The 18,313-nt window shown below is 44.8% G+C and overlaps 1 protein-coding gene across 14 annotated transcripts in view; it reads left to right on the top strand.

The window, feature by feature from the left end:
- TJP1 (tight junction protein 1) overlaps positions 1 to 18,313 on the top strand; it is a 739,774-nt gene that overhangs the window by 241,526 nt on the left and 479,935 nt on the right. For all 14 annotated transcript variants that reach the window (XM_075345691.1, XM_075345702.1, XM_075345705.1 and 11 more), the window contains exon 2: positions 4,083 to 4,215. In XM_075345691.1, the coding sequence (XP_075201806.1) occupies positions 4,083 to 4,215 (133 nt within the window). The remainder of the gene's footprint in view (positions 1 to 4,082; positions 4,216 to 18,313) is intronic.

The raw sequence follows: 18,313 nt of genomic DNA, 5'->3' as shown, positions 1-18,313 counted from the left end.
ATCAGCTGGTTACTCAGACTGTTATTTAGCACAATGTAATCAGTTTATTGGTTACAGTCTTGGCAGTTACACACAACATTGAGGCACAGAGCTTGCTAGTTACACACCAGCAATAGTACTACCCTCATAAATCAGCTCACATGGTATGTTCACGCATGGCGTTTTTACAGCATTTTTGCTGTTTTGCTCAGTGTTTTATATTACCAGCATAATCAATAAGCCTTCTGGCATCTCATACACATGCTGTGTTTATTTTTCCCACATATTTTAAAACTTGTTATATTTTTTGCCAAATAGTAGCATGTCCATTTCAGCATTTTTACTGCACCTTTCATTCATATAACAGTTGTCCACTGCTTGTTTCACATTATGGTTTTATCCTGCAGAAGAGGCTGCATCGCCTCGTAGATAAATAAAACCTGTTCAATTTTATCCTACTCATCGCTGAATCGGCAGCACGGGAGAACCATTTTCTACCTCAATATACAGTTGAAACGAGAAGTTTACATACACTATCTAAAAAGACACATATGCATGTTTTTCTCACTAACTTCCATGAAATTAGAAAAAACCTTTCTCATTTTAGGTCAATTAGGATTACCAATATTATTTATATTTGCCAAATGCCAGAATAATGAGAGAGAGATTGTTTTAAGGCATTTTTAATACTTTCTACAAAGTCAACAGTTTACATACACTACAGCCTGCTTTACATGTATCAATTTAACGTGCGTTCGCATGTGCAATCGCACCCATCGTTTGTGCGATACGAGCAATTTGTTGCCCGTGTCGCACAAACTCGGTAACCCCCGTCACACGTACTTACCTCCCGAACGACCTCGCTGTGGGCGGCGAACATCCCCTTCCTGAAGAGGGAGGGACGTTCGGCGTCACAGCGACGTCACACGGCGGCCGGCCATTAGAAGCGAAGGGGCGGAGATGAACAGGACATAAACATCCCGCCCACCTTTTTCCTTCGCATTGCCAGTGGGACGCAGGTAAGCTGCAGTTCATTGTTCCCGGGGTGTCACACGGAGCGATGTCTGCTGCCTCGGGAACGATGAACAACCGGAGCACAGAAGGACGTGCGATTTTTTTGAAAATGAGCGACGTGTCAACGAGCAACGATAAAGTGAGTATTTTTGCTCGTTCACAGTCGCTCATTTGTGTTACAAGCTACGATATGTCAAACGAGGCCGGATGTCCGTCACTAACGACATGACCCCGACGACATATTGTTAGATATATCGTAGCGTGTAAAGCGGCCTTTAGTACTATGCCTTTACACAATGTGGGACAGCCCATATGATCATGTCTATGGAAGCTTCTGATAGGTTTATTGGCAACATCTGAGTTAATTAGACACATATGTGTGGAAGTATTTTAATACACACCTGAAACACACTGTTTCTTTGTGTAGCATCATGGCAAAGTCAAAACAAATCAGCTAAGATCTCAGGAAAAGAATTGTGGACTTGCACAAGTTTGGTTCATCATTGGGTGCAATTTACCGATACCTGAAGGTGCCTTGTTTATCTGTACAAACAACTATACGTATACGCAAGTACAAACAAGATGGGACTATCCAGTCATCATCACTTAGGAAGGAGACGGGCTCTGTGTACCAGAGATGAACATGCTTTTGTCAGACATGTGCATATTAACCCAAGAACAAAAGCAAAAGACCTTGCGAAGGTGCTGGCAGAAGCTGGTAAAATTGTGTCATTATCCACACTGAAACGAGTGCTGTATCAACATGGGCTGAAAGACCACTCTGCCAGGAAGAAGCCATTACTCAAAAAGAAACATTATAAGAGCCAGAATAATGTTTGTAAATGCACACAGGAACAAAAACCTTAATTTTTGGAGACATTTCCTGTGGTCTGATGAAACTAAAATTGAACTGTTTACTGTTTGGCCATAATGATCATCATTATGTTTTGAAGAAAAGGGAGAAGCTTTGAAGCCGAAGAACACCATCCCAACTGGGGAACACAGGAGTGGCAGCATCATGTTGTGGTGTTGTTTTGCTCCAGGGGAACTGACACACTTCACAAAATAGATGGCATCATGAGGAATGAAGATTATGTGGCAAAACTGAAGCAACATCTCAAGACATCAGCCAGGAACTTAAAGTTTAGATGGAAATGGGTCTTCCAAATGAGCAGTGACCCGAAGGATACTGCCAAACTGGTTACAAAGTAGCTTAAAGATTACAAGGTCAGTGTTTTGGAGTGGCCATCACAAAGCCCTGGTCTCAATCCTTTTGAAAATTTATAGGCAAAGCTGAAAAGGCAGGTGCGAGCAAGGCAGCCTACAAACATGGCTCAGTTACACCAGTTCTGTTAGGAGGAATGGGCCCAAATTTCTACCACCTATTGTAAGAAGCTTGTGGAAGGATATCAAAAATGTTTGACCCAAGTCATACATTTTAAGGGCAAGGGTACCAAATACTAATGAAATGTATGTAAACTTTTAACTTTGCAGAACGTAATAAAAAATGCTTTAAAACATTCTCTCTCATTATTCTGGCATTTGGCAAATATAAGGTTCCTAATTGACCTAAAACGGGAAAGGTTTATTCTGATTTCATGTCAGATAGTGAGAAAAACATTCATGTGTCTTTTTAGATAGTGTATGTAAGCTTCTGGTTTCAACTGAAAGGTGTAACTTCGAATATAATAAAACTGGACCGAGGCCAACACATACTTCCCTGGCGGTCCACCGTTCAATGATACATCGTTTACTAAAGAGACGGTCCAGTTCTCTCACAGTTCCCAGTGGGGCACCCCAAACTAGAATAAAGAAAATAGCCTCTTTAGAAAATGTAAAAAGATAGGAAATTCTTAAAGTAATCTCCAGTGTATTATATGGACGTAATTGACAGGTTGGATTCGGCATTAGCATGTCATGCATGCAGTGTACAGTATCAATATTTTAGGATGATTTGACTAATGTATGTCACCGGTGACATGTTAGGGCTTGTCTTCATACACACTGACAGTTCTAATAATGAGAAAGTCATTTATTTTGTTGTGTTTTACAATTCATTACTGCATAAATTTGCAAGAAAAAAAATAATCTGTCTTTGTTCTCATTACCATTGAGCACTGTCTAGCCCTTCTGCTTTCAATAGACATTAACGTGTCATGTAAATCTGCTTACACTAAATGGTACTGTTTCTGCCGATAAAGGGAAGTGTGCAAAGCTTTTGACTTGTTATGCTTAACCCCATTTCTTCTTCTCACAAGGACTTCTGGACATGTTTAACACTAGATCTTCTAAATAGATCCAGTTTGAATAGAGATTTCTGTTATTACAGCAGATACATTTCTATAGTAACCTAAACATCACCCGCAATGTGATGGCAGATAGATATTTGGATAGTGTTAATATTTGTGAGAGACAGCCGGAGAGAAATAACTGGACTGAAGCTGGTGGATGCAAATAACACACAAAGCCCATGATAGTGCAAGTGTTCTATTACGAGAACACCCAGGCCTTGATATCATCAGCATTGTGGAGACAAGGATGTAAAGTGAAGACCAAGGTGTCAAGGAACACGAGAGATGATCCAACCACCAGATGCAAAATTAACAGTAAACTCGCTGAGCAAGCACCCCAATATACAATAGATAACTGTCAGACAAATGATAGTTTAGCCGATAGTTTGGCAGACAACTATATCTCCCGACTCCTCTTCCGAGTGCTCTTGTATTCTCTAGGAGAGAGCCGCTGCCAGACATTTCTGGTGGCAGCTTATCTTGCCAAGAACAGAAGACTTGGCATTCCGAAATCAGACAAGCTGGATCCTAATCTACCATTACGTCATCCGTTGGAGTAGACTTGGGAGACTCTTATGCACATCAGACTGTCAGCTTAGCCCAACAATGGGTTTGATAGATATTATTCTTATTTATATGGTGACTTTTAGTGATACCAGGCAATCCTTTTTGTCTTGCCTGCTGAAGACCTTGAACAATTGCCCAAAGTTTAACACCTTAGAATGAATGCTGCAACAATGCAGCAAATGATTATGATTACTGTCAACGTTATTTAACACAATGAATGTTATATTGCAGGGTCACCCCATCATCGGAGAACCCCAATGCAGCCACTTCCAGTACTAGTCAAGGAAAGCCATCTCTACGGAGAATAAAGGGACGAATCCACAGAAGCAAAAGCCTCGATAGTGTGGACCTCTGTGAGTTCAATGTAAGTGTTCAGAATGTTTCTTTCTTATTTTTAGTATTTTTGTGGTTTGGAGATAAGGCGGCTCTTGTGTTTGCTTTCTCACTGCCATTATCTCTCAGTGAAAATATTAAAGTAACCAATCTACAGCAATCTATGCAGAATTTTGGCCATTACCTACTGATTTTTCTTTATACAGTGGCATGTAAATGTTGGGGCACCCCTGGTCAATATTACTGCTATTGTGAACAGTTAAGCAAGTTGAAGATTAAATGATCTCTAAAAGGCATGAAGATAAGGATTAATAATTTTCTTATTATTTTAGGTGAAAAAAAAATGTTCATCTTTTACAGTTGAAAAATTACAAAAAGGAAAATGGGCAAACGTTTGAGCACCTTTAGAGATTTGTGTTCTCAGATAACGTTGACCAAGGCATCATACCTTAATTAGTCTTTTAGGGTTATGGCTTGCTCACAGTCATCATTAGGAAAGGCCAGGTGATGCAAATTTCACAGCTTTATAAAAACTCAGTCTGCTCTAACCTTATTACAAAAAATAGCAGCCACGAGTTCTTGTAAGCAGCTACCTAGCACTCTGAAAGTGGTGGAGGGCCACAGAGCAGGAGAAGGCTATAAGAAGATAGCAAAGCATTTTCAAGTTACCCTTTGCTCAGTATGAAATGTAATTAAGAAATGGCAGCTAACGGGAACAACGGAGGTCAAGATAAGGTCTGGAAGGCCTGCTTGTAGGATTGCTAAACAGGCAAATCAGAATCCCTGCTTCACTGCAAAAGACCTTCAGGAAGATTTTGCAGACCCTGGAGTTGTGGTACATTGTTCTAGTGTTCAGAGACACCTGGACAAATGTGGCCTACATGGCAGAGTCATTAGAACAAAACCTCTCCTGCATCATCACCATAAAATTCTGCATCAGAAGTATGCGAAAGAATATCTAAAGAAGCCTGGTGCATTTTGGAAATAGCCTCTTTGGCCATAATGATCAAAGGTATGTTTGGAGAAAAAAGGGCAGAGAATTTCATGAAAAGAACATAACTACAACCATTAAGCATGAGGGTGAATCAATCATGCTTTGAGGTTGTGTTGCAGCCAATGGCATGGGGAACATTTCACGGGCAGAGAGAAGAAAGGATTAAATGACATTTCAACAAATTCTTGATGCAAACAAAACACCATCTATAAAAAAGCTGAAGTTGAAAAGAGGATGGCTTCTACAAATGGATAAAGATCCTAAAGACACGTCAAATTCCACATTAGACAACATTAACAGGCTCAAGCTGAAAGTTTTACAATGGCTCTCACAGTCCCCTGATCTGAACATTATTGAACATGTGTGGCTAGACCTCAAAAGAGCAGTGCATGCAAGACGACCAAGGAATCTCACAGAACTGGAAGACTTTTCCAAAAAAGAACCGATTTAAATTCATCAAATAAGAATTGAAAGACTCCTGGCTACAAAAAGTGTTTACAAGGTGTGATACTTGCCAAAAGGGGTGCTACTAGGTACTAACCATGCAGGGTGCCCAAACTTTGGCATTTGCTCATTTTCCTTTTTGTAATTTTTCAAATGTAAAATATGAAAATATTTTTTTGTTGTTGCCCAAAACACAAAGGAAATGTGTCATCTTTAACGTTATGCCTTTTTAGAGATACTTTCATCTTCAACTTGCCTAACTGTTTAAAATAGTAGTAATTTTGATCAGGGGTGCTTAAACCTTTACATGCCACTCTATCTACTATCCATGGACCATTTAGATGGCTCATGAGATGTATTTTTAATTTTGTTAATCTCTATTTGAGAGACAGCAAATTTCTGCTTTCCAGATGGCAGTGAGGTTAGCTGGCATATCAGTCACGGAAATGATTTGCAGATAAACACGTTTTCATTCTGATCCATATGTTATTGTTACAAATCATCTTGATACTGTGCCACCCAGTTTTGATACTTTAGTGATAATAACAACAGGGCACCAGTTATATAAACTCTTTGGTTACAATGTAAACCGTAGATTAATATTTTCATTTATAGCACCCATCCCCCTCAAAAAAATAATTCATACACTTCTCAGGCATAGGTGGAGTATCACGTTAAGTACTTTATGAAGCGTCTGAAGGATAATGTCTTGAGTCAATGTGGGCGCCATTTGATGCTATTCATTGATTTTAGAAACTGTGTACTAGTTACAGTCTTGCTTTTTTAGATGTGTCAGCAAGGCAATGCAACCTAGTCTGCTATCTTTCAAGGTGGCTTTCCAGGGCTTTCTTTAAAAAAAAAAAAAAAACAAAACAAAAACATCTTATGTATTTAACACATAAACCTGGGCTTATTTAAAGACATTCAAGACTGTTCAAACCAAGCACCAGTGTTCAGTGTACCCTTGGTCTGAGCAAACAGTTCAGTGCACCTTTCCATCTGTCCATCTATCTCTTCCCTTCTCTGGCTCTTTGAAGCCAGAGCTGCCAATCAAGGAACAAGGGAGGATGGAGGGACGGGTGGGAAAAGAAGCAGATGGGAAGATGCACTTAAATGTTTAGCCACGCCATGATGCACCGAGCATCTGTACTTGGTTTGAACAGTCAATCTGTGCTGATGATTCCCTTTAAAGAGTAATTCTACTGAGTACAAACATCACACTCTAAGATCGGAACTACAATGGGAAATGATTGTTATAATCAGGGCTAATTGAGAAGCATCTTAAGCTGGGTTCACACATAGCGACAGCGACAACGACATCGCTGTTACGTCACCATTTTCTGTGACGTAGCAGCGACCTTGTAAGTCGCTGTTATGATCGCTGCTTAGCTGTCAAACACAGCAGCCGAAGCAGCGATCATAACGACACGCGTCGCTGTGCTGAAAAATGTGCAGGGAGCCGCGCACACTGCTGAGCGCTGGCTCCTTGCTCTCCTAGCTACAGTACACATCGGGTTAATTAACCCGATGTGTACTGCAGCTACATATCACAGTGCAGAGAGCAGGGAGCCGCGCACACTGCTTAGCGCTGGCTCCTTGCTCTCCTAGCTACAGTACACATCGGGTTAATTACACGATGTGTACTGCAGCTACATGTGCAGAGAGCAGGGAGCCGCGCACACTGCTTAGCGCTGGCTCCCTGCTCTCCTAGATACAGTACACATCGGGTTAATTACACGATGTGTACTGCAGCTACATGTGCAGAGAGCAGGGAGCCGAGCACACTGCTTAGCGCTGGCTCCTTGCTCTCCTAGCTACAGTACACATCGGGTTAATTACACGATGTGTACTGCAGCTACATGTGCAGAGAGCAGGGAGCCGTGCACACTGCTTAGCGCTGGCTCCTTGCTCTCCTAGCTACAGTACACATCGGGTTAATTACACGATGTGTACTGCAGCTACATGTGCAGAGAGCAGGAGCCGGCGCTGGCAGCGTGAGAGCAGCGGAGGCTGGTAACGAAGGTAAATATCGGGTAACCACCTTGGTTACCCGATGTTTATCTTGGTTACAGCTTACCGCAGCTGCCAGATGCCGGCTCCTGCTCCCTGCTTGCTTCATTTCGTCGCTCTCTCGCTGTCACACACAGCGATCTGTGCGTCACAGCGGGAGAGCGACGAGCAACAAATAAAGCTGGACATTCAGCAACGAGCGGCGACCTCACAGCAGGGGCCAGCTCGTTGCTGGATGTCACACACAGCGACAGCGACGGGACGTCGCTGCAACGTCACAGAAAATGGTGACGTAGCAGCGACGTCGTTGTCGCTGTGTGTGACACCACCGTTAGACTTGGGTTGGTAATCAGGGATGATATTTCCTCTATAGTCTTGCAGTGCTACATTCAGATATGCAAAATGTAGCTGGAATGGAAATAGTGTTTAAAGTGAACCTGTCAAGGTGCAATATGCACCCAGAACCATGAGCAGTTCTGGGTGCATATTGCTAATCCCTGCCTAACCGTCTCTGTATAAGCTAGCATAGATAAAGAGATCTTTAGAAAAGTATTTCTAAAGATCTTTTACCGTATGCTAAGGGGCGAGGGTACTAGTTCCCAGGGCGTGAGTTCCCTTTGCCCGTTGGCTCCATTAGCATGTTAGTACGCCCCTGTGGGTGTACTAACATGTTAATGAATGTGCAACGTCAGAGGATGATCTCACTCACCTCTCCGCTGCGATCGTGTCCGACGCTGGATTTCAGCTCAGTGTGCATGACCCTTAAGTTCTGGTCATACTTTCTATGAAGCCTGGTGTACGCATCCTGGCTTCAAACTGAAGTAGTGCGCATGACCAAAAGTCCGGGATCATGCGCACTGAGCCGAAATCCAGCGTCGGACGCAATGGCGGCGGAGAGGTGAGTGAGATCATTCTGTGACGCTGCACATTCATTAGCATGTTAGCACACCCACAGGGGCGTACTAACTTGCTAATGGAGCCGACTGGCAAGGTGAACTGACGCCTAGGGGACTAGTCCCCTCGCTCATTAGCATACGGTAAAAGATCTTTAGAAATACTTTTCTAAACATCTCTTTATCTATGCTAGTCTATACAGCTGTTCCCGATTGCCGTGGTGCAGTGGCAATCGAGGTAATACTTTTTGGGTTGATGTCAGCTGTCAATTGACAGCTGGCATCAGGCCCAGGGGTTAGTAATGGATAGGCGTCTATCAGATACCTCCATTACTAACTTGGCAAGTGTAGAGTTAAAAAACACACACAGGAAAATAAATGTTTTATTTGAAAAAAGACTCCCCAACACATCCTTGTTCACCAATTTATTAATTCAGAAGAAATCCTGCAAGTTCCAATGTAATCCAATGATATAATGACGCCCATCAACTCCCATGAAGCCTCATTCTGAGAATGTTCTCTGAACAAAGCTCCATAGGAATTGATGGGTGTCGTGGGACATTACATCATTGGATTACATCGGAACATCCAGGATTTCTTAATAACCATGAGCCCTCCCAACCTGATAATACCAGCACCCATCTGTTTGCTTTACCTGCGTGGTTATCGAAAATAGGCGAGAGCTCACATAATTTTTTTTCTTTATTATTCACAGCAGTGTACAGGCATCTTCTGCAGGCAATGAAGCTTGCTGATTGGCTGCACTTAAGCCTTTCAACAAACTTTATTAGCATAAACAAAAATGTCCATATCCTTTAAAGGCCCCGTTACACGCAACGACGTATCTAACGATATATCGCCGGGGTCACGGATTCTGTGACGCACATCTGGCATCGTTAGCGACGTTGTTGCGTGTGATAGCAAGGAACGAGCGTTAACGATGGAAAATACTCAACTTATCGTCCATCGTTGACACATCGTTCCTTTTTAAAAAATCGGTGATTGTTGAGAACGCAGGTTGTTCGTTGTTGACACTTCGGTAACGACGAACTGCAGCTTACCTGCGGCCGCCGGCAATGCGTAAGGAAGGAGGTGGCCGAGATGTTACGGCCGCTCATCTCCGCCCCTCCGCTTCTAATGGGCGGCCGCTTAGTGACGTCGCTGTGACGACGCACGAACCGCCCCCTTAGAAAGGAGGTGGTTCGCCGGCAACAGCAACGTCGCTAGGCAGGTAAGTTCCGCTGCGTGTAAGTATCGCTGCGTGTAACACCCCTTTAAGACTAATAGATGATTGGAATTAAATGTGTGCTTTTTGTGGGGGTCATATGAATAGGTTCCAATGATTAATGGGGGACTGAACACTCACCAGCAAAGAGGTGGTGGTCTGAGGGTTAACGGTTTGGAATCTAACATTGGGTTTTGTGAGATATTTTACTTTTTCAAGTTTGATTAAAATATAGATGCATTGTTAAAGGCAGGTTCAGCGTTTATTTTTCGGCTTTAGATTATTACGTTTTATATGTATAATATGTCTTTATATACAGGAGGAGGAACATAAGATTCCATCCTCCTTCTGGTTATAATGAAGGTCATCACGTTTGACAGCCAATACCATGGAAAGCTCCAGCTCAATATCTCATTTACCACCAATAGCTTTCATTACAGAATAAATAAGATCTTAGACATATGGCTCAAGGCTGGGGAAATGCAAACATATGCTGTACATAATCTGGATTATTTTGAGTAGCATCCAAAGATTAATTACATTTAACTCGTTCGGTTGAATGTCTGGTTTGGTTCTGTGGTCTCCATCATTTCTTTCCCTCGGGCCAATGTGCTTGAGTAACTGTATCGTCCTTTGCTGATTTCTTACGTTTTCTGTGCCAGCAATGCTTTTGAGAATGATTGGAGAGATGCGCACGGTCTTGTTGTGTTTTCTGCCCAGGTGCTTATGCGTGTGTCAGCTAATTAGTAAATGGATGGCAAAAACTTGTTGAAACGGCATTGAAGGTTCCTGCCAATCTTGTAAATTATTTGGTACATGGATATGAGATCTATATATCAAAATAGATATTGTAATTAATTAATTAATTTATGGATAGGATGGACGTTAAAGCGATATTACCCAATATCTAAGAAAGTAATAGCAATTCTTTATACAGTGTCAACAGCAAAATGCAAACCAGCATTGTAAAATAGTCTCGAAAACAAAGTGACAACGGAGTCCTGATTGTCAGAAAGAAGGTTTTGATACACGTCTTCAGGAGGAGGAGTCTTGAAGGAGTTTTCTACTCTGGAGCCACAGGAGATGTCTTGGAGATTTTAATGATTGTGAATAACAATTGTAATATAGCATCAATGTATTCCACAGCACTTTACAATTCAGAGGGGACAGGTACAGAAAATATCAGACATTACAGAATATCACACAAGGCAAGTGAGGGCCCTGTTCCCAAATTTGTAATATATGAGCAAATAGGTAGGAGGCTACAATAGGTAATCATTACTTGCCTTCTATAATCCAGTCATCTTTTACGATAAATAAAGAAATTGCATGAACCGGTCACCATCCAGTATATACAGTCATGGCCAAAAGTTTTGAGAATGACAGCAAAATTATATTTTCACATGATCTGTTGCCCTCTGGTTTTTAATTGTGTTTGTCTGATGTTTACATCACATACAGAAATATAATTGCAATCATATTATGAGTACCAAAAGGTTATATTGACAGTTAGAATGAGTTAATGCAGCAAGTCAATATTTGCAGTGTTGACCCTTCTTCTTCAGGACCTCTGCAATTCTCCCTGGCATGCTCTCAATCAACTTCTGGATCATATCCTGACTGATAGCTGTCCATTCTTGCATAAAAAAATGCTTGCATTTTGCCAGAATTTGTTGGTTTTTGTTTGTCCACCCGTCTCTTGATGATTGCCCACAAGTTCTCAATGGGATTAAGATCTGGGGAGTTTCCAGGCCATGGACCCAAAATCTCTATGTTTTGTTCCATGAGCCATTTAGTGATCACCTTTGCTTTATGGCAAGGTGCTCCATCATGCTGGAGAAGGCATTGTTGGGTGCCAAACCGCTCTTGGACAGGTGGGAGAAGTTGCTCTTGGAGGACATTCTGGTGCCATTCTTTATTCATGGCTGTGTTTTTAGGCAAGACTGTGAGTGATCCGATTCCCTTGGCTGAGAAGCAACCCCACACATGAATCATTTCAGGATGCTTAACAGTTTGCATGAGACAAGACTGGTGGTAGCGCTTACCTCTTCTTCTCCTAATAAGCTGTTTTCCAGATGTCCCAAACAATTGAAAAGGGGATTCATTTAAGAAAATGACTTTACCCCAGTCCTCAGCAGTCCACTCCCTGTACCTTTTGCAGAATATCAGTCGGTCCCTGATGATTTTTCTGGAGAGAAGTGGCTTCTTTGCTGCCCTCCTTGAAACCAGGCCTTGCACAAGCAGTCTCCGCCTCACAGTGCATGCAGAAGCACTCACACCAGCCTGCTGCCATTGCTGAGCTAGCTCGGCACTGCTGGTAGTCCGATCCCGCAGCTGAAACAGTTTTAAGATACGGTCTTGGCGTTTGCTGGTCCTTCTTGGGCGCCCTGGAGCCTTTTTGGCAACAATGGAAGCTCTCTCCTTGAAGTTCTTGATGATGCGATAGATCGTTAACTGAGGTGCAATCTTTGTAGCTGCGATACTCTTCCCTGTTAGGCCATTTTTGTGCAGAGCAATGATGGCTTCACGTGTTTCTTTAGAGATAACCATGGTTAACTGAAGAGAAACCATGATACCAAGCACCAGCCTCCTTTTAAAGTGTCCAGTGGTGTCATTCTTACTTAATCATGACTGATTAATCGCCAGCCCTGTCCTCATCAACACCCACACCTGTGTTAATGGAACAATCACTAAAACAATGTTAGTTTCTCCTTTTAAGGCAGGAATGCAATGATGTTGAAATGTGTTTTGGGGGTTAAAGTTAATTTTCTTAGCCAATATTGACTTTGCAAGTAATTGCTGTTAAGCTGATCACTCTTTATGACATTCTGGAGTATATGCAAATTGCCATTAGAAAAACTTAAGCAGTAGATTTTGTAAAAATTAATATTTGTAGCATTCTCAAAACTTTTGGCCATGACTGTAGACAAATATGAAGTGTTACTGAGGACATGAGGAGTGTGGGAAACTGATGAAAGAAGGGACCAAATGCTGAGGAGAGAAGGGAAGAATTGAGAAAAGCTAGGTTAGCCAAAGTGGTATTATAAGTCTGTTGAAACAGATGTTTTTTTAGGACACGTGTACAACTGTGTACACTGAGAATTAAACTGCTTGCCAGAGGTAGTGCATTACGGAGAACTACTGCAGCACAAAAAAAGTTTTGTTGATGGAAGTCGGAGGTTTACATCATGGAAGATATGAGTCTTAATTACTTTTTTGAAACATCCTATTTGCTTTGTAATATATATACAGTACAGACCAAAAGTTTGGACACACCTTCTCATTCCAAGAGTTTTCTTTATTTTCATGACTCTGAAAATTGTAGATTCACATTGAAGGCATCAAAACTTTGAATTAACACATGTGGAATGAAATACTTAACAAAAAAAGTGTGAAACAACTGAAAATATGTCTTATATTCTAGGTTCTTCAAAGTAGCCACCTTTTGCTTTGATTACTGCTTTGCACACTCTTGGCATTCTCTTGATGAGCTTCAAGAGGTAGTCGCCGGAAATGGTCTTCCAACATTCTTGAAGGAGTTCCCAGAGATGCTTAGCAGTTGTTGGCCCTTTTGCCTTCACTCTGCGGTCCAGCTCACCCCAAACCAACTTGATTGGGTTGAGGTCTGGTGACTGGAGGCCAGGTCATCTGACGTAGCACCCTATCACTTTCCTTCTTAGTCAAATAGCCCTTACACAGCCTGGAGGTGTGTTTGGGGTCATTTTTCTGTGAAAAATAAATGATGGTCCAACTAAACACAAACTGGATGGAATAGCATGCCGCTGCAAGATGCTGTGGTAGCCATGCTGGTTCAGTATGCCTTCAGTTTTGAATAAATCCCCAACAGTATCAACAGCAATGCACCCCCACGCCATCACACCTCCTCCTCCAAGTTCATGGTGGGAATCATGCATGTAGAGTCCATCTGTTCACCTTTTCTGCATCGCACAAAGACACGGTGGTTGGATCCAAGACTCATCAGGCCAAAGCACATATTTCCACTAGTCTAATGTCCATTTCTTGTGTTCTTTAGCCCAAACAAGTCTCTTCTGCTTGTTGCCTGTCCTTAGCAGTGGTGTCCTAGCAGCTATTTTACCATGAAGGCCTGCTGTACAAAGTCTCCTCTTAACAGTTCTTCTAGAGATGTGTCTGCTGCTAGAACTCTGTGTGGCATTGTCCTGGTATCTAATCTGAGCTGCTGTTAACCTGCAATTTCTGAGGCTGGTGACTCGAATAAACTTAATCCGTAGCAGAGGTGACTCTTGGTCTTCCTTTCCTGGGGCGGTCCTCATGTGAGCCAGTTTCTTTGTAGCGTTTGATAGTTTTTGCCACTGCACTTGGGGACACTTTCAAAGTTTTCCCAATTTTTCGGACCAACTGACCTTCATTTCTTAACCCCTTATCGACCTTGGACGTACTGAGTACGTCATGGTGACATGGTGCTAAACGACCCATGACGTACTCAGTACGTCATGGCGAAATCGCGGTCCCGGAGCCCCGGGGAGTGAAATTTGTTTACTTAAACGGTAGATTCGGGAAGGAGGGGACCTCTGCCTGACCTCAGGAGGGGTGGTGCCTCCTCCCCGAACCTACAGAGGCTGTGATTGGCTGACGAACGCCGCTCAGCCAATTACAGCCACTGTAATGTTCCAGCCATTGAAAATGGCTGGAACATTGAAATCCAGCCCTGATCAGTGCTGCTGTAGCACTGGCCATTGGCTGGAGCTGGGTGATCGATGCTTCACCCGCCCCCAGCTCTGATTGGAGAGACCGGTCTTGTGACCGCTCTCTCCAATCAATGTGGATCTGCGGCCTGTGACCGTCCCTGGAAGCCGAGGAGAGCGGTAAGTTGCTGTCCCCGCCGCCCGCCCGCCCCTGTCCCCGCCGCCCGCCCCTGTCCCCGATTGCCCCGCCGCTGCTCCCGATCCACCGCTGTCCCCGCCGCTGTCTCCGATCGCCCCGCCATGCTCCCGCTCCACCGCTGTCCCCGCCGCTGTCTCCGATCGCCCCGGCGCCATGCTCCCGCTCCACCGCTGTCGCCGCCGCTGTCTCCGATCGCCCCGGCGCCATGCTCCCGCTCCACCGCTGTCCCTGCCGCTGTCTCCGATCGCCCCGCTATGCTCCCGCTCCACCGCTGTCCCCGCCGCTGTCTCCGATCGCCCCGGCGCCATGCTCCCGCTCCACCGCTGTCTTCGCCGCTGTCTCCGATCGCCCCGCCATGCTCCCGCTCCACCGCTGTCCCCGCCACTGTCTCCGATCGCCCCGGCGCCATGCTCCCGCTCCACCGCTGTCCCCGTCGCTGTCTCTGATCGCCCCGCCATGCTCCCGCTCCACCGCTGTCCCCGCCGCTGTCTCCGATCGCCCCGGCGCCATGCTCCCGCTCCACCGCTGTCCCCGCCGCTGTCTCCGATCGCCCCGCCATGCTCCCGCTCCACCGCTGTCCCCGCCGCTGTCTCAGATCGCCCCGGCGCCATGCTCCCGCTCCACCGCTGTCCCCGCCGCTGTCTCCGATCGCCCCGCCGCCGTCCCCGCCGCCGCTCCCGATCCACCGCTGTCCCCGCCGCCATGCTCGCCACTGTCCCCGCCGCCGTCGCACCCACCTTTTTCAGCCGCTGCTGCCCCCGAATCGGCCCCCACTGTTCCCGATCGGCGGCCGCCGCCGCCGCCTCCTTCATCGGCTGCCCCTTCTCCATCGCCACACCTCCTATCCCTCCATGTGCTGCAAGCCACCCTCCCCCCACGTGGGGGGAGGGTGGCTTGCAACACATGTGAGGGGAGGGTGGCTGGCTTGCAGCACATGTGGGGGGAGGGTGGCTGGCTTGCAGCACATGTGCTGCAAGCCAGCCACCCTCCCCCCACATGTGCTGCAAGCCAGCCACCCTCCCCCCACATGTGCTGCAAGCCAGCCACCCTCCCCCCACATGTGCTGCAAGCCAGCCACCCTCCCCCCACATGTGCTGCAAGCCAGCCACCCTCCCCCCACATGTGCTGCAAGCCAGCCACCCTCCCCCCACATGTGCTGCAAGCCACCCTCCCCCCACATGTGCTGCAAGCCAGCCACCCTCCCCCTACATGTGCTGCAAGCCACCCTCCCCCCGGGGCCCCCCCTCCTCCATGTGCCATCTCTTTCTCCCATCAGACTCTGCCCCCCTCCCCGATCTGCTGCCTGCTCTCTCCCATTTTCCATCTACTGCCCCCTCTCACCCTCCTCGATCTGTTGCCTCCTTCATCTGCTGCCTCTTCTGTCTGCTGTGATCCTGCTGCCTAGATCCATCCTGTAAGGTAGGTATCCCCATCTCACCCCCCCCCCATCCTCTGCCGCTCCTCCATCCGCTGCGCCATTTCCCATCCATCCACTGCGCCATTTCCCATCATCCATCCGCTGCGCCCTTTCCCATCCTCTGCTGCTCCTCCACCCGCTGCGCCCTTTCCCATCTTCCATCCGCTGCGCCCTTTCTCATCTGCCGCCCCGCCCTCTCGCATCGCATTATCCAGCGCAGTTGCTCGCTTCCAGACTGCAGTGGATGATGCGATGCGAGACTCATGCATTGCTCTCACGTTTGGCACTGGTCTTGGCAGGCGCTCATTTTTTTCTACTGATGTCTGTATTTTTTATTTCGCCAAACTAATTTTTTTTGTATGGGGGGGGTCTAGTTTCCAAAATGGGATCACATGTGGGGGAGCTCCATTGTTTAGGCACCTCAGGGGGTCTCCAAATGAAACATGGCGTCTGCTAATAATTCCAATCAATTTTACTGTGAAATGGCGCTCCTTCTCTTCTGAGCCCCGTCGTACGCCCAAACAATTGATTTCCACCACATATGAGGTATCGTCGTACTCAGGAGAAATTGCACAATACATTTTATGGTGCATTTTTTCCTGATACCCTTGTGGGAAAAAAAGCTACCTGTTTGAAAAAACAATTTTGTGGTAAAAAAAATAAAATATTTTCACGGCTGAACATTACAAACGTTTGTGAAGCCTCCAGGGGTTCAAAGTGCTCCCTAAACAGCTAGATAAATTCCATGAGGGGTCTAGTTTCCAAAATGGGGTCAATTGTGGGGGAGCTCCATTGTTTAAGCACTTCAGGGGGGTCTCCAAACGCAACATGGCGTCCGCTAATAATTCCAACCAATTTTGCTGTGAAATGGCGCTCCTTGCCTTCCGAGTCCTGCCGTGCGCCCAAACATTTGATTTCCACCACATATGGGGTATCTGCGTGCTCAGGAGAAAATGCACAATACATTTTATGGTGCATTTTTCCTGATACCCTTGTGATAAAAAAGCTACCTGGTTGAAGCAACAGTTTTGTGGTAAAAAAAATTTTTTTTCTTTTCACGGCTCAACGTTATAAACTTCTGTGAAGCCCCCAGGGGTTCAAAGTGCACATCAAACATCTAGAAAAAATATTTGAGGGCTCTAGTTTCCAAAATGGGGTCACTTATGGGGGAGCTCCATTGTTTAGGCACCTCGGGGAGTCTTCAAACCCGACATGGCGTCCGCTAATGAGTGCAGCTAATTTTGCACTCAAAAATTCAAATGGCGCTCCTTGCCTTCCGAGTCCTGCTGTGTGCCCAAACATTTGATTTCCACCACATATGGGGTATCTGCGTACTCAGGAGAAAATGCACGATACATTTTATGATGCATTTTTCCTGATACCCTTGTGAAAATACTAATTTTTATGGCTAAAGTAACATTTTTGTGTTAAAAAAGTAAAATTTTCATTTTTTCGTCTACATTGCTTTGGTTGCTGTGAAGCTCCTAAAGGGTTAATAAACTTCTTGGATGTGGTTTTGAGCAGAGTGAGGGGTGCAGATTTTAGAATTGGGTCACTTTTGGGTATTTTCTGTCGCCTAGGTTTCTCAAATCACTCCAAATGTGATGTGGTACCTAAAAAATTGTTTTTGTAAATTTTGTTGGAAAAATGAGAAATTGGTGATGAACTTTGAACCCTTCTAACTTCCTAACGGAATTTTTTTTTTCAAAAATTGTGCTGGTGTAAAGTAGACATGTGGGAAATGTTATTTAGTAACTTTTTTGTGTGACATATCTCTCAGATTTATGGGCATAAAATTTCAAATTTTGAAAATTGCAAAATTTTCAAAATTTTCGCCAAATTTCCGAAATTTTCACAAATAAACGCAAAACATATCGGCCTAAATTTACCACTGACATGAAGTACAATATGTCACGAAAAAACAATCTCAGAATCGCCAGGATCCGTTGAAGTGTTCCAGAGTTATAACCTGTCAAAATGACACTGGTCAAAATTGCAAAAAATGGCCGGGTCTTTAAGGTGAAAACAGGCTGGGGGCTGAAGGGGTTAAAGTAATGATGGCCCCTCGTTTTTCTTTACTTAGAATTTGTATTATGGCAAGAAAAAAGCAGCTAATAGTCTATTCAGTAGACTTCTGCACAACACAACTGATGGTCTCATCCCATTTATAAGGCAAGAAATCCCACTTATTAAACCTGACAGGGCACACCTGTGAAGTGCAAACCATTTCCGGTGACTACCTCTTGAAGCTCATCAAGAGAATGCCAGAGCGTGCAAAGCAGT

Source organism: Anomaloglossus baeobatrachus, chromosome 4 (genome assembly GCF_048569485.1).
Source record: "Anomaloglossus baeobatrachus isolate aAnoBae1 chromosome 4, aAnoBae1.hap1, whole genome shotgun sequence".
NCBI lineage: Eukaryota > Metazoa > Chordata > Amphibia > Anura > Aromobatidae > Anomaloglossus > Anomaloglossus baeobatrachus.
This window is presented reverse-complemented; position numbering and strand designations above follow the sequence as displayed.